Below are 22,337 nucleotides of genomic sequence, written 5' to 3' on the forward strand. Positions count from 1 at the left end.
TGACACCTTGGGTCACCAGTCCCCTCTAGCCCTGGGACCCCTCTGAAGGGGAAGGCAGGGGGTCCAATGATCTCCCAAATATGAAGACCAGCTCCAAACCCTGGTGACCTGGTTTTCCCGTGAGTTCAAGTTTGTTGAATTCCCAAACCAAAAGCAAATGTGTATCCCTATGTGCGGGTCTCGAGGTCCGAGGCTAGAGTTCTGCCTGCCTTGCTCGGGGTTCCTGGAAGGCCCCTCTGCCCTCTATCCCGCCTTCCCACACGGGGCCCTCAGCCTGGGACTCACTCGATCTTGAGGCTGCCCAGCAGCAGGCCGCTCCCCTCCACCATCAGCACGCAGTCCTTCACTGGCTCGTCCAGAGGGTTGGAGAAGAGCATCTGCACGTTCACGGGCTTCTGCACCTGGGCCTGGTCCAGCACCTGCGGGGGGAGGGGTTGATGGAGTCAGGGCCTGGTGGCCCGTTTCACCCGCCCTCGGTGAGAGCTGACGGGGCTGGGCAGGCGACTTGGTGACGAGGAAGATGTTGCTGAGGACACAGGAAGGGAGGACCTTTGGTTTCGTCCTCCTAAGTGCTAGTGACATCCACACAGGGGGCTCCTAGGAAATGGCTGTCATCCCCATGCTGCAGACAGGACCCCCAGGCGCAGAGCGAGAGGCCGCACATCACAGTGGCTGAGAGCAAGCGCGTCACCTCCCTGGCCCTGGCAGGTGCGCGGGCTCGTTCTCAGTTCATCTTGGGGTTAGTAGCCGCCACTTCCCAGGATGGCCCAGTTCCACTGGGGGCTACTGTGAGGGTTGGGAAATGTTTCATTCTGACCTTAATCACAGTACGTTCCTTAAATGCCCCACTCACTGATCCTGTGTCTTCCCTTCAAGCCTGGAAGCCCCCTCCCTGCTCAGACCCTGGCTCAGCAGCTCGCCAGCCTCCTGCTCCTCCCCACGGGGCTCGGTGTTGGGCCCCTGCCTCAACTCTGGCCACTCTCCTCTGATGACACCTGGTCTATCAATGTCCTTCTGAACTTCTGGAGCCCAAAAGTTCCCTGCATGCCTCACGGTGTCTGGACAGGGTCCTTGATCAGAGGCTGGAGAAGCCTAGGTTTCTGGTCAGAGAAGCAACCTGGAAGATTTGTTCCCAAAGATGAAACTCGTGTTTCTGCGGAGAAGCAGCTGTGACTGGGCAGATGCCTCAGCTCTCGGGGCCTCAACTCCCTCACCTGATAAAGAGGGCTAGTCCCTCCCTGCTCCCCTCCCTGGGCTAGAAGGAACCAAATGAGATCACGGATGTGGAAGAAAACTGAAACTGGGTAGCTGGAGGATTTCTTTTCTTCTTTGGAGGATCACTAGACGTGGCTGCTTTTTGTTCATTTGGTGTTTCTTTTTCTTGTCTCCAATTCGCACTGAAACCATTTTACAGGAATAAAGTTACGGTTCAGATTGATTCAACAACCAGGGCTTTTCCGGTTCCGGAGACTTTTGCTCTTCTCTCTCGACTGCGCGATGCGTGCCAATAATTTGTGCATAACTGAAACATGTTTTTCAATTGAGACCATGATCTATGCCATAGTCTCTCCCATGAGAGTCACTGAAGTGAATGACATAATTTGAAGGCTGAAGCATCATTTGATGCCATCAGGACACCAGGGTACATAAATGGTGCTGTATTTTTCACGTTGACATTCAGTTTGAGAGTTTCATGTACTTGTTTTCCTTTCTTCGTTGCTGCTTACCAGCTTGTCCTATTGACTTAGATCCAGGCATGACCCAAAGGAGAGATAAGAGCCACCAGAAACCTGTGTCTGACTGTCAGTAGGTCATGGACCAACGTGAAGACACCACCCTTTGGAACAAAGTTCAGATCGTAGGTCTGGTTCTAAAGTTCTCAGTGCTTACTCCAAGTCAGCACCAAATAAGAGAATGGGATTTTATCCAAATTACTATCTTTTCATACAGATCAGCCACAGGAGTTTAAAAATCTGTGCCTTGCTCTGAGTGAGATGTGCCTTGATTCAATCAATCAAGACGAAAAGATCTTGATTCTCTAAAGGCTGAAGTAAAGGAGAGATTAGGAGGAAACTCACACAAAGATGCCCCGAAGAAGAAAGAGCAGATGCCCTTTAAAAAGATGAAATAGGACAGGTTTTGATGGAACATCTCCAGCCTGTGTGTATTCTGATTTCTTTTCTCAAGATGTTACACTCTCTTGAAAGACAAAGCTGACTTGATATAGAAATCTAAGACATAGAGCAAAAATGTTGCACAAAAGATAAAGCTCAAAGAAGATCTGAGGATATTGGAGAAGGGACTACCACGAGGGAAAAACTAACTTCACTTGAACACTGATCATTTTAATGCAGAACGTTTTGTTTTGCAGCCTCAGGACGGAAATGGCACTCGCTGTCCATCATTCTCCGGGGATGCGGTGCATTTCCTGGAAACGCCCTGGGAAGCAGGTGAGTCTTCTCCACTCAGGGCCAAGCATGGATTGACAATGAAAACTCCAGTGGGCGGGAAAGAAGGTGAGCCTGTAGCCCCGATGCTCTGTTCCAGTCCTGCCCCAGGGAGGGGCTGTTTCTGTTAGACCAACCCTGAGACAGGCCCAGAACAGGGCAGCTCCTCCCCTCGTGGAGTTTACAGTCTGCTGCAGACTGCAGCCCAACAACTGACCGTGCAGGTGTCCCTCCAATGAGGACATATGCAGGGAAGGACCGAGGCCCTGAGGGTGTACCCCTGGGGACTTAATGGGGGGGTCAGCAAGAGCTTCTCTGAGGAAAGGACATCTGCAGGGGAAGTATTTCATTATCCCCGTAATAGAGGTGGAGCAACTGAGACACAGAAATTAAGGAATTTGTCACTGCTGATAAATGGCAGGGCCTGCATACAAGGTCTGAAGCACTGTCCCTTGCTCTACTGTCCTCCAGACTGGCTAGCAGGTCACTGGCTCCCTTGCCCCGGAGGTGGCAAAGCACCCCCATTCTGCACACAGTCCAGACTAACCAGGACAGGGCTCTATTGCAGGCTTGCTGTGTGGAAGTGGGTGCCCTCTGTCCGAGGTCAGGAACCCCTGCAGACACGGTGCTTAGAGAGGGTAGGACCAGGGCAGCCACGAGGTCCTCTAGAAATCTGGGGCTAGGGAGGCTGCTGGTGTTGTGATGGAAGAAGAAAAAGGCAATCACTGTCTAGACAGCTGGGGCAGGTGGTAGATACAGCAGATGTGGGAGAAGCCTGACCTGTGATGCTCTGATTGGGCCCCCACGGGAGGACCCCATCTTCCTCACCTGTTCATCTGCCTGTCCTTGCCTGCCAGCCTCTCATCCCTCAGATCTGTGCTCTCTGGCTCTGGCAGCCACCACCCTGGGCTGAGCTGGTGCTGGAGTAGGGATAGGCTTGGGAGTAGCACAAATACGTCCAGCCCCCATGCTGAGGAAGGAAAAGAGTGGCCCCAGATGCCTCCTCCAGACCTGCGAGTCCCCACATGCCTGGGCTCAGGGGAAGGAGCCTGGCAGCAGAGCCTGCAGCCAAAAGCAGAGACGAGGCATTTTCACTCTCAAGCACTGTGGAGCTGCTTTTGCTGGCCCCGGATGTCCCAGGAGGTCCTGGAAAGGGCCTGAGCTCTAGCCCCAGTCACGGGCGAGTCTCTTCTCCTCTCTAGGCCTCAGTTTACTCACGTGGGAAATGGCAAGGTATAGGAGCTGGAGACGAGGCTCCTGAGGGCCCACAATTCTCTAACTCTGGGGTCTAGAGAATTGAGAGATGCGTGTGAGTTGTGTCCATTTCTGATCTGCTCAACAAATGTGTCTGGGGGTGGGCAGTGGGCTCCCTGCAGGCAGGACCCTGCCCCGAGCCTGGCCCAGCCCGGGACCCAGCAGACGCTCAGAGTGAGTGAGCCGAAGAACTCTTCTCGCCACTTCTCTGTGGCATCCCCAGGGGCCTGGAACTGCAACCAAAGAAGCCACAGGGCGACGTGCCTGTGTATCTTGCCAGACAGGGAGCCAGGGAGTTGGTCTGAGTGGAACTCTTGGCTGATCCGTCAGGCCGAGGATGGACCCAAGCTGGGCCTGGTCCTCTGCCCCTGTCTAGGGGGGAGGGCCTTCCTTGTGGTCTGGGAGGGCTGGGCTGGCTGGGGAGGCACCCATTCACTGCCCCTTTACCTCCAGGGTCAAAGTGGGGTTGTCCAGAATGACAACTCTCTCCACTACCACCTCGGCCTCGTTGGTGACCTGGCACACGGCTGTGGTCCGGATCATGTTGTCCGCCTTTAGGTGCTTCTCGTACTGAGCATAGGAGATCTTCACGGGATGTTGTATTTCTGGAAGGAGAAGTCAGGGAGCAGAGTGAGAGCGAGTGGCTTGGCTTCTGAAATCTTAAGAGCTGATGCCCAGCCAAGTCAGTGTGAGCTGACCAGGAATATCTGGGGACTGGGGCTTGCCTGTGCCCTGCCTGGCCAGGCCTGGCTTGTCCTGGGCAGACTGCAGAGCAGGGGCTGGGGAGGGACCAGAACTCCGGCTGGCTGGGCACATTCCAGGAGGCTGAAGCTTCCTCCCCATCCCGGAAAATATCAGAGGGCAAGTTGCCTTCTAAGGGGCAGGGGAAGAATACAAGTGTTAACTCATTGCCCAACTCATTGCTTAGATCCTCCCAGGTCATCTAATAGCCTGGGATTCTATTGCAACAGCATCCGAACCACCTCCCCACCTCTCGTGTCTTGCTTCCAAGACAACCCCTTCTACCAGTCGCATTGGCTTTAGAAGCACCTTTTCCCCCCTAAATCATGTCACTTTTCTTCCATGGCACTTCAAAAATTTCCCCAGGCCCCACTGCCTCAGAAATAAAGTTCAGACTCCTCCATCTGGCCCTGCATCACTGGGCTGGAATCATCTCTACCTTCAAAGGACCCTCTCGTTGTCCTTTTGACAAAACAGGTACCTTAGCCCTTCACGCTTTGACTCATGGTTCCTTTGGATGGAAATGCCTTCCTCAGCTTTTCTCCCTCTATCTAGGTCCTCCCCAAGCCTCAAGGCCCCCTCTGACTCACAGAGCAGGGGGCAGGGACCTCTCCCTCCTCTGGGGCAGGGCACTCCCCCCTCCCTCACGCCGTAGGGCTGGGTGGTCTGGGAGGCGTCCTGCCATCCACAGGGGTCATACGCTCTTTGAGGTTAAGGCTTCAAGGTGGTGGGTGCTCTGATTTTAGCACTGGAGGGATTCACCCAGCCTGCCCCTAAACATGGAGATGACAGGCCCTTGCATCAGCTGGTCCAGCCCTCTCGGACAGTGAACCCTGAGGCTCAGAAAGGAAGGGGGACTTAACAGGGTCATCCAGAAAGTAGGTGACAATGTCAGGCCTCTAGGACCACTTCACCCATCCCCACCCCTTCTCATTTTACTCTGCTGCCTCCTGCAGAAGTATGACTTTTTTTTAAACCATTTCTCTCCCGTGAATTATTTTTGGCCTTCAAAAATAGCACTGCCCTTGAGCTTTGAAGGTCAGTAACAGCCAGGCAGTTCCTTTTGGTGTTGGGGAGATTTCTGCTAAATTCTGCCAGAAGACAGGCTGCTGGGGAACACTGACAGGTGTAACACCTCTCGGTTTCTCTGCAGCCAGAATTCTTTGAATAGGGGCTGTATCATTCATCAGTTTTTATTAGTGTCTGATGGGAAGCAAATAGTCACCCCACCCTTGTTAATCTGCTTTGTGAGGCCAACCTTTTCATAACAGCTTGAAGGATTTTGCCAATGTGGGCACACCTGCATTCTAATCCTTCCACAGCCCCAGCCTCTCTCGGCTCCACCTCGTTCCCTCCCAGGAGCACCGAGTCACTATTCCTCCCAGAGGCTCAGATCTCTGAGAAAATCCAACACAGTGGCTGGGAATCAAGAAACTCCACGCACCCACTGGCAGCCATCGGGGAACATTGGATGAGGGTTCAAGACCCTGTGGTATACTGCAACCCTCCTAGATTCAAATCTGGGAAGTGATTCATTGCGGGGTCGGGGTGAGGTAGGGTGGGAGCTGGAATCGGGAAGGGGTGGCAGCAGTCTAATCTAGCAAATGGTGGGGGGCACTGGATTTAGCATCAGGAAACCTAGGACCAAGACCCTGGCATTGTCACTTACTAGCTATGACACAATCTACAAAGTGAGTCACAATCTCTCCAAGCCTCAGTTTCTGCCTCTGTTAAAGGGAATCCTGAAATCTGTCCTTTTAGAAAGTCACATGCAATATACAGAAGAGTGTATAAGGAAGCAGTCTGCACTCCGGGTATGTATCTGTAAGGGATATTGTGGCGTGTCTATTAGCTGCTAAAGCCTCCCTCCTTCCTCCCCCAGGGCTTAAAAGGATCTTGCTCGGCATCACCTTGTCTTGCAGCGTTCAAAATTTCAAAACCCAAGGCTTACCCACATAGGCCATGTGCTATCCTTTCCTTAATCAGTTCAGTCAATTCCAACAGGAACTCTCCAACCCCAAGAGAATATCAGTTGGGTAGCACCCCAGCATCCTTCAGGGGAAGTTACCTTCCTTGGGATCCAGGGATATAGTGATGGAATCCTTCCACACCTCGTGCACCAGTGTGCCATTGTAGACGATGGTCCAGGCTGTCATGTTCACCATCACCGTCTTCTTATCACTTGTTAGGTTTTTGAGTATCAGGGCCAGGCTGACTTCTTTGCCCACCTCCAGTATGCCAGTGACCTTGAACTTCCCAGAGATGCTGGGCTCCCGGTCCTCTCTTCTCTCGCTTCGTGCAGACATTGAAACAGACGTTGGACCAAATGATGCACTGGGTTTCATTTTCCCCAGAGCCTTTTCAAATACTCGTCTTTCCTGGCTGGAACCTATGTGGCAGGAAAAGACAGAAGCATCTCAGGGATGTGGTGGCAACCTGGACAGAGGACAGCACCCTGCCTGGAAAGGTGACCTGGGGCTAGCACTGGTTCTGCTGCTTGCATGATTCTGATCCAAGCACATGTCTGATCTCTCTTGGTCTCCGTTTTGTCCTCCTTAACATGAGGCTTACAGCCCAGCAATTCCTATCAGCTCCACATCTCCACAGAGCTGTAGGGAACGCTGTATCACCACCTGCATAAAACTACCATATGGCTCAATATTTTGTTTAGGTTAATTAGCTTAGTTCTCCTTTTTCTTCCTTCCCTCTCCCTCTCCCTTCCTTCCTCTTTCCTTCCTTCCTTCCTTCCTTCCTTCTTTCCTTCCTTTCTTCCTTCCTTTCTTCTTTTTCTCTCTTTCTTTCCTGATAAAAGGTCCTTTGTAAGATTTAAAGTACTGATCACTTGAAAACAACAACAAGGTTAGAATGAGTTCATAAGTGAAAAAAAGGTTACGATTTAAAATTGACTTCATTATATTTTTTCAGACCACTTTACCGTGTTATTCTGCTTTGCTTCTAAAGGTGCTTTGAGAGTTGACGAGGGGAACTTTTGTTCGTGTCAGCTGACAAGAACTTCCCATGGTTGGTATGGTTCCAGGTTATGACTAGTTGAAATTGTCAAGAGAGTTTAGGTTTCAAAGACACAAAGCCTGAACTGCAGGATGGGTTTTCGGATTCTGACTCAGGTGCTGCTAAACGTGATGGTATAAACAGCCCCGGGAGAATGGCCATGATCATGGCTTCAAAATCATGGCTCTTGGGGAACTGAGAGCTGAGTAACCAAGTCCAAGTGTCTGAGCCGGGGTAGAGCCCATGGTTCACATAAGGCTCCCTGCTTTGACCTGAGGATAAATCCACCATCAAAGAGAAGGCGTTGACCTTCTAGGAACACAGACAGAAATCCACCAAGAAGAATGATCACGCTTCTATCAGCAGACTGTACTTCTGCCCCCACACCTTCCCCACCCAACTTGTGAAATCTGAAGGCACCAGATGACTTATGAGAAGCACTTTGCAGTTTAGTGAGGCCTTACATGGAACAATTGGCAGGGACCCCAGAGGCCAACTTACCCCAGCCCATCACGTCTGAGTTAAGGCTCTAAGAGAAGCAGCTGGTCCAAGCGGCTGGCCTGGTCTGGGGATTAGGGGCAGAAAGGGGGCCCTTCGCCAGGAGACTAGACCTGTCTTTAAAGGTTCCTCCCACACACCCCACTGAAAAGGAGGCAGGCAGCCAAATTACCCAAGCTGGTAGCTGCTGGGGGGCTGGGTTCCTTTTGGTGCCTTCCCATTTTCCAGCCGAGCTGTAAGTCCACACCCAGGACTGATGTCTGTGCAGGGAGCTGAGCCTCTGTGCCCAGCACCGCAAAGCAGGTGTGTTTGCACAATGAGGCTCAGAACCTAGATACCTATATAGATCACCTGCCCTGCTTACTCAAGACTAAGCTTCCTGGTACTGTCTTCTCCCCTGGTGTTGCAGTTGCGCAAATGCTTAGCAACCCATTTTATGAGCTTTTCCCCGCTGGGGCCCTCAGACACAAGCTGACATCATTAGGTAAGGAGAACTGGGCAACAACAGGCTGGGTGAACAGCCCTGCTGGCACACAGGGACTGGGGCCTGGCCGGGGTCCTGCAGGGACCCCCCCCAACCTGGCCGTGGTCCCTATCCATCACTTAGGAGGCTTGGCTGGGACAGAATCAAGGTGCGATGACCAGGTGAGGAACCCCACAAACTCACACATCCGTGTAAGCAGCACACTGCAGAAGTCCCCTTGGAAGGTCATTCCAGAGAGGCTGCAGATGTTCAAGTTGATAAAAATCACCACTGTTTATTAAGTCCTCACTACGTGCCTGGCCCTGACCTTGGCAATTTTGTACACTAGCTCATTTAAATCCCACTGAAGACAGGCCTGACTCTTCTCATTGTACAGGTGAGTAAATGAGGGACCAGAGACCCTAAGAATCTTGCTTGAGGTCACACAGCTAAAGTAAGAGGGCTGGAGATGGCTTCCTGCTGGGGGTTCTTCATTCCTTGTCCCCTACACTTGCTTCTACAGCTTGACATTGTTGAGAATACTGGGTCAGACACCAGCTTTTCCCCCTGACCTGTGAGCTCTGTGAGGCCAGGGGCCCATCTGCAGGATGCTTCCTGGCCCCCCGGGAGCTGAGTGCAGACGGGCACTAGGGGAGGTCTCGGTACGTGTTTAGTGAATGAGAGAAGGGCTATCTGAGCCAAACCAGGGAATGGACTGCAGAGGTAGACTGGGGCCAAATCAAGGGATTACCTCAAAGTGCCCACAAATACCACCAGCCGGCAGGTCACCCATCTGGACTTGGAGCCAGACCCCATCTCCTGGGCTCAGCTTTCCTCTTTGGTAAACGGCAGCCAACAGCATTAGCTAGCAGCGGTGCGAGCGGTGGGGCTGACTCTAGGGTGCATGTGGACACCTTCACCAGAGCACTTTTCTTGACCCCCCTCAGAACCAGTGGTGACCATCAACTAAAGTAACTATTGCAAAGAATTTCCTTTTATTTTTTAAAAATTGTCCAATTAAAAAAAATTTTTTTTCCAAAACATTTTTGGAAACAGTGACATGTTGACCCTATTAAGGAGGGATGGGTCTGCTAGAGCAAGCGTTAACTTGCTTTTGGCTATTTCTAAAAATGAACGTCGCCTTCAGATGTAGAACTTTTGTCACTATTGAAAATCTCCACAAAGAGTTAAGTCGCTGACTCTGAAAGCCACATCCGAAATAGAGCAACAAATGCCATGTGTGTTAAAACTGGCCTTGTAGCAACTAGCTTTCCAGGTGATGTTAGGGGGACCAGCACTGATGTGGATGCTTAAGATTTCGGAGACTCAAGCATCTTCACTTCATCTGGTTTTGGGGAGCCCTCTGAAGCATACAAGGCACAGGCCCTTGTCTTTGGGGTCTTTGTCCATTTCTTTCATCATTCTGCCTGTGTTTCTTGGAGGCTGAGGGAGTGGCCTGACTGAGAAATTTCTCCTTAAGCCCTTGGGAGTCTCCTGTGGGGACCATGTTTCTCTCCGTGCTGTCACCCCAGCTGTGCAATTGGCAAAGGGTCACAGGTGGAGATTAGCTGAACAGGCAGTTGCCTGTGCCCTGTGGCAAACTTCTGCTGGCATCATGTCTGCCCATGACGGCTCTGTCCCCACTGGAGGCAGTCTGGGGAGCTGGGCATCAGATGCCAGGGAGCAGTCCTACCATTAAGGCAGAACTGGCTGAGAACGTGAGAGGAGTATGAGCAATTTCCCCTTCTCCACCCTGTCTTCCCGCCACCAAGCCCGTCAGCGCCCTGCCTACCTTCTGGATACTTGTACTTTTCGGTGACATCCATGCGAGAGTTGCTGCCCACTGCCTTGGTGCTGATGTACCTGCCAATGGTGTGAGAGTCCGAGGAATTCTTCTTCATGGTGCCGTTCGAGGCATTGTAGATCCAAGTGATGCGGTCGGCGTTGACCTCCGCAAAGATGAAGGGCATGTCGAAGTCCCAGTCCACGTTACCCTCTCGGAGAGCAATAACCGAAGCCGGACCACACTGGAACACCCCTGGGGGCCAGGGTGCAGAGATTGGATGCAGGCCAAAACCAGGCCCATCTGGAACAGCCCACCCCAGGGCCTGCTCCCCTGGGGGCCTTTCACAACCACCCAGCTCCCCTGCCTCTCCCACCAAACTCCTTCAACTCCGACGGTCTACCCCCTCACTTGGCACTCAGCACAGACCACCCCGGGCTGTTGCTATTTTTCACAGTAGCATCCTGATCAGATTCCATCTCTACAGAAAACGGCCCAGTCCTGCATTCTGTGGGCGCATAAGTTGTGCTGTCCCCTGCCCTCGGTCTGTTTCTTAAACAGGAAAGTCTTGCTGCCTTGTGCTCAGGGCTGCCTCTCTTCTACTCTGCAAATCATTCCTCCCCTACTCCTGGAAGACTTCTCTGAATACCTGGCCCACAGGGACCTCCTGCTTCCTAGGGCTCCCCAGCCCCGACCATCTCCTTCCTTCTCTAGCACTCAGATAGGCAGCTCTGACGGATAGGTGGGTAGGTAGATAGATGGATGGACAGATAGATAGAAGGGTGAGTATAGATGTACATGCAGATATATGGATGCTGTTTCATTCATGAAGGGCCAACGTGAGAAAAGCGGGGTGCAGCAGAATAGAAAGAAGAATATTCCATTCATGTTTATAGAACAAATAAACAACATACACACTTTTATATACCTGAAATGGTGACTTTCAACCTTTTTTTTTTTTTTTCCACCATGACCTCTAGAAATAAGTAGATCGTACATGATGGTAACATATGTGATCCTGAAACAAAAGTTTCGCGGGACCATCCTTGTTCTCACCACTTGTGATGATACTTCTGCTTTTCCTCTTCTTTTCCTCACCTCTCTCCATGCTATTCTATTTCACTTCTGAAAATGATGGTCACAACCCACTAACTTGATTTTATAGCCACGAGTGGGTTGCAGTGAAAAGTCTGAAGAACAGTGTCCTAGAAGCTATCCGGAAGGTTACCCTCCTCACACTCAGGTTCCCCAGATCTAATCATGTTCATTATTTCTGGTACAGAGGCTGCAGTTGGGGGAGAAGGTAAGACTTCTTTTTCATTGTAAGTCCTTTTAGAACAGTTTGAAAAAAAATTTTAAGCATGTGCACGTATTACTTTTACAGTTTTGTTTTTTTTTAAGTTTGAAAGACAACTGAAAATGAAGGTACGAGAATGCTCTGGAGGTCAGGGGAGGGGAGAGGGGAGGTTCCTGGAGCCTGAAGCCAGAGGTGGGAGCAGAAACCACGACCAGAGGAACAGGGATGGCGTCAGGCCAGCCTGTGTGAAGGAGAGCTCGGCTGGGCAGGGGACACACGTGAGAGTGAGAGAGACACTGGGGCCATGATCACTGAAGCCTTGAGCTGAGCTAGGAAGTTTGGACTAAGTCCCAAGGCGATGGGGAACTGGAAGGTTTCAGTGCTGGGAGGGATAGGCTACTGGAGGCGGTTGGGGAGCAGAGCCAGCGGTTAGCTGGGCACGTGCCACAGCTTCTGTAGCAGCCATGTGGGTGCAGGGATGGCATTCATTTAAATAGCAACCTGAACCAACCAAAATTAGGAGGGGAAATCCATTTTGAAAATATTTTTGTTTTAATCCCACTGTGCCCTCCAGAGACAGAGAGGATGTGGTGACTTTGCTGTGTCACCATCCAGCACTGTAAAGAACTGAGAGGTCATAACTTAGAGCCAGTCCCAGAGAAGGGGGCCATCAGTGGGCTGACAGAGGATTACCTTGGCTCCTCTCCTGGGGGGTGGCGTCCAGAACCTGCCATCCATTGTACGAAGGTCCCAGGTCAGTCCGCACAAACCAAGCTTCATTCCAGACGTGGAAATTCCTGCAGACAGAACCAGAGACTGCAGAGCTTGCCCAAGGCCACACAGCAGAGGAGTGGCAAGACACCGCATCTCTGATCTGACAACGTAGCACTCTGATACTCATCAGGAGAGTTTACTCTGCGCCAATAGCACTCTAGCTATTGTGCTGGACCTTGTGAGTATCGTCTCACTTAAATCCTCAGCACTGTTAAGTGGCTACTATTTTTATACTCATCTCATAAAAGGGGAAACTGAGGCTCTGAGAAGTTAAGCAGCTAACAATGGCGGCGTCAAATTTGGATCCAGGTTTACCTCACTCCAAAATTCAAGTCCTTGGCCACCATGTTCTACTGCATTTCTGAGGAGCAGAATGGATAGAGGTTAGGGTCAGTGATCCAGCAAGCAAAGCCACTCAGCTTTCTCTCATGCATCCTTTTGGGGTACGCCACTGTACTTCGTGTGGGATGAAAATGAATGGCGCTGCAGCAAGAGTGACAGGACTGGCTAAGAGCCTCCAAGCCCTTGGGCTGAGATCCAGATTGAAGAATGACATACACCAGTCCCAAAATGCTCTTCATCAGTGGCATCCTCTCGTCTCTCAATCTGTATGTCTCTGTCCCTGGTCCACTCCCTCACCAGACCAGGTGGAGCCAATTAACCAAGCCTTTATTTATTCTTGATTCTACCCTCTCCTCTCCTCGTCTCCACTCCCACAGCAACTACATTAACACTGGCTTTAGAAGTTCTGGGCCCAACTTAGGAGAAAATGTAAGTCTGACATAAGTTCACATTCTATCTGACTTGAAAAAAAATTTTTTATACTCATGAGATGGAGAAGACAGTTTTAAGCAGAGAACCAACTTCCGAATGATAAATTTGACTAGGTTAAAAACATTAAACTTGCATATGTCAAAGAAACAAAGTAGCTCTGTTTCCAATATGAAGGAATAAGCTCAACAGAGAGTCCCTTCTGCAGGTAACAAGAAACTGTTAAAAAAAAAAAAAAGAAAAAATTACAAAAGCCAACTATCTGAGAGTGAACAAAGAGGAGGATTTTGGAAGGGAGTCAAAACTCTGAGGGAGGGGCCATCATGGGGTGAGCTGCCCTTTTGGTGACTTTGCCCCTAAGGACAGTCTGCAGCTGGGACAAAGTTCAGGGCAGTAAAATCTCCAACAGCCCCACATCTTTCTGACCCAAAGAGTTAAGAAACAGAGCCTGGGTCAGCCAGTGTTGCTAGAGAGTGAGGGGGAAGTCCTGGAAATGAAAGAATCAGGAAGGAGAACCTGGATTTGTATCTAAATTCTGCTCAAGCTTCTGGGTGACCTCTGAACTAGACACCTATGAGGCAGACTACAAGTCAGCTAAAAACAAGAAAAATAAACTGGAACTTGAGCTGTTGCTCACCACAGGTGAGACAGAGTTTGCAGTCTGAGTCCACCCCAGGTAGACTGGCTACATCTTGATTCTGCCTTTTGTCTTAGCAATGTCCAGGATACGATTCCAAATTACTCAACATACAAAAAACCCAGAAAAATGTGGCTTACCCTCAAGGTAAAAGACAGCCAACAGGAACTAACCCTTAGATAATCCAGATGTTGGAATGACTGGATAAGGACTTTAAAGCAGCTTTTATAACTATGTTCAATGAGATAAAGAAAAATGTGCTCATAACAAATGAAAAGAGGGAAACTCTTAGCAGCAAAATAGAAAAGAGGAAAAAAGAACTAAATGGAAAAATTTAACTGGAAAAAAAGACCAATATCTGAAATTAAATAATTCAATAGATGACTTACTAGCAGAACAGAGATAACAGAGGAAAGAGTCAGTAAACTTGAAGACAGATCAGTCAGAATTATCCAACTTGAAAAAGAGAGAGAAAAAAAGACTGCAAAAATCAGTAAATTAGGGAAAATATATGCCACATATACTAGACAGAGATTTACTATAAAGAATATTCTAAAGTACTTACAAATCAATAAGACCCCAAAAAAGCTTTAAAAATCCCTGCTGAGTCAGTAGTTCCACTTCTAGGAATTTCGCCTATAAAAAAACCTCACTTGAGGGCACATAAAGGTACATGCAAAGATGTTCACTGAAGCATTGTTGGTAATAGCGAAAATAATGGAGGAAAAGTTCATTGATACGGAATTGGTCGGATAAATTGTGGCACAGCCATGCAGCAGAATATCACGCAGCTGTCCAAAAGAATGAACAAAATCAATCTAGCGCGTACATGTAAAGATCTCTAAATTATTACCACCAAGGAAGCAAAACAAATTACAAAATAGTGTGTGTGTGTGTGTGTGTGTATAAGCTTATAAAATATATATACTAATGTGATGTACCCTTTTGGATTTAGAAAATTATACATTAAAAAAAGCAATGAAAGTTAGTCCCCCATAATTCTACATATCTTGGATGACCACAGTTTAAATAATGGTCTGGTGTCTATACTGTGCAAATGGACAGATTTTGGTGTACACGAACAAAGTTTTACATTATTTATATCTGTAATGTTTTTATTTTCTATAATGAAAATTACTTACTATTTCTATCATAAAATGAGTGAATGTTGCAAAATATGTCTTATATAATCATAAATAGATGACAGTTGTGTCAACACAGAAAGTTACTGTGCTCTATCTTCTATATTAACTCATTTAATCTTCATAATGCTCTTATAAGATAGGAGTCATTATTAACCCCATTTGACAGTTTTGGAAACTGAGGCACAGAGATGTTAAGCGACTTGTCCAAGGTCTCAAAGAGAGTAAATAGAGTGGGATTTTAACCCAGCAGAAGAGCTGCAGCAGCTTTTAACTACCAAACTATGCTGTCTCTCTAAATTTTAATTTATTGACCCAGCAAGATACAAAAAAAATTATAAAATAGACTGTTTAACTTGGTCCCATTTGGGTAATTAACACTCAATGTGCGTACATCTAATGTGTGTGAATATAAACAGAATGAAATGTCTGGAAGGATCTATCTCAAAATGTTATTAGTGTTTTTCTTTGGGTAGTTATGTTACTATGATTCTTCTTCCTAGTTTATTTTTCTTTGTCTTAAAATCAGGAAAAAGTTGTTTTCATTTTGCATATTGTAAAATGAAACTTGCAAGTCTTCCTGTAGGGACCAGATTGGGAGTTCTACGTCAGAAGGAGTTAGAGGTGCTCCCTAAGTAGCTATCAGGTGCACTGTGGCCCCGCTACATCCTTCAGGGAACAAGGAAAGATCAAAAAAGTCAGCTCCAAAACAAGAGAGAAAGGGATAAGATCATAAGAGGTGAACAAACAGATAATTAAAAATAATACCAGCCAATGATATGAGTGGGAAGAAAGAATTCTCTATTCACTGCTGTAATGAAACACAGGTCATGACAATATTTCTGGAAGGCAACAGCAATAGATGTCATAAGCTTTTAAAATGTTCATTCCTTTTAAACCAGGATATACAGATTCTAGGAATCTTTCTTATGGGGCTAATCTCAGACTTGCTCAAGATCTACGTATGAATGCCCATTACTGTGTTATTTATGGTAGGGAAAAAAAGGGAGTAGATAGTAAAGTAGGAAATAGGGAATCATTTACAGCTGGGAAAGGGATCATGGCTTAACCGGTCAATGGAACAATACATTTAAAATCTTATTTTTGAAAATCATTTAATGACATAGAGAAAATGTTCATAACATCATGTTTAGTCAAAAACACATGATTTAATACTATGAAGTGGTTGGTTTCCAGGTGTGGGAAACAGCTGAATGTGTCTGTCATTCTGTCTTGTACAGATGCCTTACAAAATGTGTGACCCCCATTCTATAAAAACAACAGCTAACAGAGAAAAGACTGGTTAGGAAGCTATCAAGGATTTAAAGTATGTGTACGTATTTCCCTGTGCTATACAGTACAATCTTGTTTATCTGTTCTGCATATGCCTGTCAGTATCTACAAATTTCGAACTCCCAGTGTATACAAGACCTTGTGGTTGCTCACAGCGAGAAAGAATGCGACCATGAATATACGTATGTTCATGCATAACTGAAAAATTGTGCTCTACACTGGAAATTGACACAACATTGTAAACTGACTATAACTCAATAAAAATGTTAAATAAATAAAAAAGAACCATATACAACTATTTAAAAAAGTATTTAAAGTATGTGAACAATAGGATTACAGATGATCTTTACTTCTTTATATATTTCTAAGATTTCCTATAATTGTGAAAAAAAAGTCAACATAAAAATGATCTCCAGGCCGACCCACAAAATGTTGTTTTGAATGGGCCCTTCAGATCGGTTAGAATTCACCCGGAAGAAAGCAGGAGGAGGGTAGGAAGATGGTCTTAGAAGGGTGAAAGGGGCAAGAGAGGATAAGAAAGCAGAGGGAACACCAAGTTTCATGTTTGTTCTGTTCCTGGCAGAGGCTCCTAGGAGAAGGTTGGGTTAGTTAAAAAAAAAAAAATTGGTAATACTTATAATACTTATTTGCAAGGCAGAAATTTATGACAAAGCAGGTAACAAGGATGTCCTAGTCCCTCCCTCTTTAGGGAGCCAGCACTTTACTCACACTTACTTGGCATGTGTGTGCCTTTCAGTCGCCCTAGGGCACTATTGTGGGCATTCTGGTTTGTTTCTGGTTGGGTGCCAGACTCTCCCACGTCCCAACCTTGGGCTCTTCTCCTGTCTTGAGGGTTTCAGGAGCAGGAGCTCAGGAAGAGGACAGACTGAGACATTTATTAAAAGATGCAGATTCCTGACCCTCCTATGTCCCTCTACCCAAATCAATTCTAATGCAACCTTTCTGCAACAGACCGCTGCCCCTAGAGATAGCAAATGAGTTACGCTTACCTTTGAATTCACAGGGTCAGGACACCCTGTCTTAAAAAAGACCCTACATCCTTACCCTCTCTACTGGTAAAAGCCTATTTGTCCCACCAAATGCAGTTCAGATGCTACCTCCTTCAAAAAATCTTGAAATTTTGAGATTTGCAAAGGTTAACTACTGTATATAAAAATAAACAAAAACCAAATTTCTTTTGTAAAGCACAGGGAACTATATTCAACCTCTTGTAATAACCTTTTATGAAAACGAATATATGTATTTATATTCATGACTGGGACATTATGCTCTACACCAGAAATCAACACATTGTAACTGACTATACTTCAATTAAAAAAAAATATTTTTCTAACATGCTTAGAGAGTGCCAACCTTACCTCTGTGTGATCCCTGAATCTTGCACATGATTCAGTTGTTTGACTTCTTCTGCCCCATAGTCACCCAGCTTCTCGTGCAGCTGGGAACCCCTGCAGCTCACTGCTCTGGGTCCCCAGTGCCCAGCGCAGGGTCTGGCACACAGACATAACATCATGCTCACTGAATTGAATTGTTCTGGGGCCTGGGCCACTCTGGCATCCTTGGTTTCCTTGCTGTGGGTCTGAGTGAGCTGCTCTAGGTATGCTGGGGACTGGCTAAGTATTAGTGGAGGCTGGTGGCCTCAGAGACATTGCATTAGGAGCGGGTGTGGGTGCCGACAGTTCTTCAGAACTGACTGACTCCACCTCTCTGACACCAGGACTGAGCAATCACCATCTGCCTTCCACTTTGGAGCTCTCTAGAAGCTACAGGTAGAGTCAGGTCTGTGACTCTATGAATTGGGGAATCAAGTCAAATGAAATAAGAAAACAAGCCAGAAATGTCAAGATAAAGATAACCTTGGCCAAACTGTTCCAAATCATTTGGTTGCAGGTCTCAGAGACCTCCTTTTTGGTGACCCAGAAGAGAATCATATTAAAGAAGCTTTCCCCAGAGTGTCCGACTCTGAAGAAGTGAAAATTCAGGAGACTTGTGCATTTTAAGTCAAACCATAAGCATGACCAGAATGGCTTGGAAGAAAATGTACAACAATGGATGCTGTAATGTCATTAAAAGAAAGATCTGGAAGAAATTGCTAAGGTCCCCTGACCTAGCCCTTCATTTTACAGATGGAAAACTGAGGTAACGAGAAGTTAAGGAACTCATGTAAAGTTACATACTATTTAGAGTGCCCAAATGCCTCCAGCTGCTTACCCTTACTTCTCTCTGGGCTTCTGTTTTCTCAGTTACGAAAAGAGCAGGTCCCCTCTAAGATCACTTCCAGTCCCAATGTTCTTTGATTCAGGAGAGACCTGTGGACAGAGACCTGTGTCCACCCCCAGCTTGGATGCTAATTCAGTGTGACTTTGGGCAAGTCATTTCTCTTCCCTGAGTCCCTGTGCCAGGGTCTAGCCTTCTAGAGAAGTGTCACCTGCTGCTTAAGTGTGAGCGTAAGAACCCAGCTTCTTTCCCCCATTGGTGTCCAGCCATTCTGCCACCCCGCACTCCTTTCCCCAGAAAATCTCTTGGTAAGTTGTTAGATTTCTCAAACATCAGTCAGAGATAATGACAGTACTCTGGCATCTCTCTGGTGCTTCATAGGTTACAAAGCCACCTGGGTTCAAATCCCAGCTCCATCATTTCTAGTCATCTGCCTTCTGGTGAATGACTCTGTGCCTCAGTTTCCTCAGCTGTCAAATGGGGTGATCATAACAGCGCCTACTGCATCGTTTCTGAAGAGTACACGCGAGCACTCGGAACCGCACCTGGCACACAACAACTGTGCAGCAAACCATCCGTTGCTACCATTGTTATTACTAAGCACTTGAAGTTGCTTAACCTCAGTTGATGTTTACATTGTGTTACTTTAGGCAAATCTGGACCAGGTTCTAAAAGCTTTTAATATTGGCAACACACAAAGACACAGAGCAAAGGATTTCTGTCCAAACCCAAACTGTCCTTTTAATAATGAGTTAATGATTTCACTCCAGGCAGAAAGTGGCTTGTGGTTTAGCTCCCTGCCAGGTGGGAACTACATGGAAGGGATGGGATAGCTCCCTGGGCAGGTGCAGTTCTCATGCAAAAAGTGGGGTGAGGCTTAATGTGATCATCTAGTTCCAGGTCAACCTTTATTTGTCACTAATGGGGAAACTGGGGGCCAGAAAGGTGAGGTGGCTTACAAAAGTTTTAGAGGCAGATGGTAGTGGGGCTGGAACTAGGGTTCAGGACCCCCTGTCCTCACACCATCCAGTGCTGGTTCTCTACCTAGAGCTAGCAGGGAGTGGGGAGTGGAGGGGCTCCCGACTCCCACTGCTTTCTGAGGATGGTTCAGAAAAGGCTAGTGGGGTGGGGGTGGGTGGGAGATTGAGGGGTGATGAGACTCCCAGCAAAAATCAGAGCTTTAGGGCCTGGCACCTTCCAATGAGGCCAAGAGAAATGACAGCGGAGACACCCTGGAATGTCACTATGTGCCCATACTTGCCCCAACATGATTATATTGGATTGGATTATGAAGCTAATGCAGGGTGGCAGCATGGCCAGCATCCAAGAGCTCTGGGTTCTAATTCCAAGTTCAGCTTAAAGGCCCCACCTTCCTGCTCCTAGGAAATCTTCCTTGACTTCCCCTTCCCTGGGTTCCCATAGGGCTTACTGTCTGAATTAAGCACTTGGCACACTGCTCACCATCTCTTATCACTAAATAGCCTGTATTAATGGCCTCCCCACTCCCTGTCCCCTAACAGCACCAGAAATGCTCTCAGTGGAGGGGCTGAGTCTTGAGCTTTATGGTTTCTGCTGTCCCGAGAGTGCAGAAGAATCACAGAAGGGTGACACCAAAATGGACCACCCCCTCCCCAAGTCAGTCATCTTGCTGGATCAAGCATCTCCTTTTGTGAAGGAAAGCAAGGTCAGGAAGGGTCTTGCCCCAGTGATCAGAACAGGCTGTGGATGCAACAACAAAAGAAAAGAACAGGGAGAAGAAAAGACACTCCTTTATGAGAAGCTGGAAAACAAAACCTCGCTTTGAGTCGCAGTGTCACTAGAGAGAACGTTGTGTGTGTGCAAAGTAAGACAGAACATCCTAAGATAAAATTTCTTGCCCCCGTTAAACCCTAGAATCTGTGAGATCTTGGGCGAAGTATGTATACCTCCCTCCCTTCAAAGGGGGAGGGGGATAATTACATTAAGGCTATTGACAGCACAGGGTTGTTGTTTATTTGTTTTAACAGCTTTTTCTGTTAATTTAAAATTTCCTTTGACTTTATTAGTTACCCTAAGCACATTTCAGTAAAGCTGACTTATTCTGGGAATAATAAGTAATAAACAATTTTTTATATAGATTGTCTCAAAAAGTTGAACATCTGGAAATAAGATGCCATATGCATTGGGTGATTATGTGTGTGTAAGTCCTCTGAAATGGATTAAAACAATGGATTTATTGACATATGCATGCAGTCCTTTATATATATATAGACACCTAGATACCTGTGTACATACAGATAGAGGCATAATTATTTTCAGTTGCCATCTGGTAATAACTTGGCATATGTTTAACCTTAAATAGCTGTAACAGTATCAGTTTTATGTATATACGCAGCTATATGAAATTATAGATACATGCCTATAAAGTTTTATACAATCTACTTCCAGTTGGCATCTATTACACATTATATACACATACATGTGGATAGATACATGCGCACGTGGCATATTTATGGTCAGAAATACATATGCCCGATTACATATAAAGCTTCTTATTTCATGTGGAATCCAGAATAAGCTAACATTGATTGAACCCAGAAAGTACGTATGTATTAAGAGAAAAACTTCACTTTTCTTTAAGAAAGCCCATAAGTCACATGCTTGCCTGAAATGACGTAAATTTATATTTTTTACTAGAAAATCAACAGTTTCAATCTTTGTCTTTTAAAGTAGCATAGGGTCTGATGGGCTGGATAAATTCAGGGCCGTTTTGCAGAGCCCAGGGGCCATGTCTTTCCCTGGTATCAGACCCGTCATTCTGCAGCAAGATACAATAGCCCATCACGGTCTGCAGAACTCTGAGAAAAGAGTTGTTCCAGGTCTTGCCGGATTCCTGCTAGATTCAGCCTTTCCGTTCTAAACTTGATCTTAGCCAAAAGGCTGAGAAGTGATAGCATCTCCATTCCAAACCATGCTATTGATATGTCACTTGCCTGCCAACTCCTGAGCTGGATCCCAGGGTCTGGGGAGAGGTGGGGAGAGGCTGCTTGGATTTGATGCTCAGAAAGGGCTGGATACTCACCATACGCTGTCACTGCCTTTGTCCATGGGCCTTCCCATGGGGTCGTAGTACACATCCACGCTGAGGTTTCCGTCTGTGTCGTGAGCTGAGTTGAAATTGGTGATCACTCGGGAGGGAATTCCGAAAGACCGCAGCACTGCAAGTCAAGGGCAGTCTGAGGACTTGGGGTGGGGAGGAGACAGGATCTTAGGGTACCCCACCATTGCCCTACCACCACCCAGCAAAGTCATGCCACACCCAGAGCACCTGTGTTAAGCGTCCCAGCGAAGACCCAGCACTGGCCATAGCGGACTGGCCTGAAGCCAGACCTTTGCCACTCCTTGAGGATCTCCACGCTGCCGTTCCAGTTCCTCGGGTCTCGGCCGCCCGGGTAGCTACCGCTCCAGTTCCCAGAGATCACACCATTGTCATCATTGCCATTGATCTGGGCAGGAAAAACCCCCAAAGGAATCAGCACAGAGGTTGACAGGCAGAGTTTGGGGGACAAGGTAGGGACATAAGGAAGCAAGCTAGGGAGTCAAAGTCAAGAGATTTTCTGGGTCTTTCTGGGAGATTTCGATGATAATTATAATGATGTCCTAGAGGTATCAAGCAGTTTAGGAATTTAAAAGAGCTTTCCTTAACAGGCCATGTTTGGCTGTGCTAAGTCACGTGTCAATCCCGCACAGCGGGCTCACTGGGAAAACTGAGGCTCCGTGGCTTGTCAGTGGCAGACAATTTTTTCTGGCCAGAACTCATGCGCTGCTGCTGCTGCCTGACTTGGAGGTCCGTGGTTTGAAGCTCTCTTTTGGTGTACTGGTTTTCTAAAAAGATCACTTTAGAACTGTGGCAACTTACTTCTTGAAAAGAACAAAGATAAACTACTGCTTTTGGTTCATTCACTGATTCATTCACTCAACTTAAGGAATGAGTCTTGTGTAAGTAACGCA

The 22,337-nt window shown here is 47.3% G+C and overlaps 1 protein-coding gene across 1 annotated transcript in view; it reads right to left on the reverse strand.

The window, feature by feature from the left end:
- Nucleotides 1–22,337, reverse strand: part of TGM3 (transglutaminase 3) — a 38,315-nt gene that overhangs the window by 745 nt on the left and 15,233 nt on the right. The window contains exons 6-12 of the mRNA XM_010972790.3: nt 21,655–21,832; nt 21,409–21,544; nt 12,186–12,289; nt 10,205–10,450; nt 6,511–6,831; nt 4,149–4,306; nt 286–419 (exon numbers count right to left, since the gene is read on the reverse strand). Of these exons, the coding sequence (XP_010971092.2) occupies nt 286–419; nt 4,149–4,306; nt 6,511–6,831; nt 10,205–10,450; nt 12,186–12,289; nt 21,409–21,544; nt 21,655–21,832 (1,277 nt within the window). The remainder of the gene's footprint in view (nt 1–285; nt 420–4,148; nt 4,307–6,510; nt 6,832–10,204; nt 10,451–12,185; nt 12,290–21,408; nt 21,545–21,654; nt 21,833–22,337) is intronic.

The sequence above is a fragment of the Camelus bactrianus genome, chromosome 19 (assembly GCF_048773025.1).
Source record: "Camelus bactrianus isolate YW-2024 breed Bactrian camel chromosome 19, ASM4877302v1, whole genome shotgun sequence".
Taxonomy (NCBI): Eukaryota; Metazoa; Chordata; class Mammalia; order Artiodactyla; family Camelidae; genus Camelus; species Camelus bactrianus.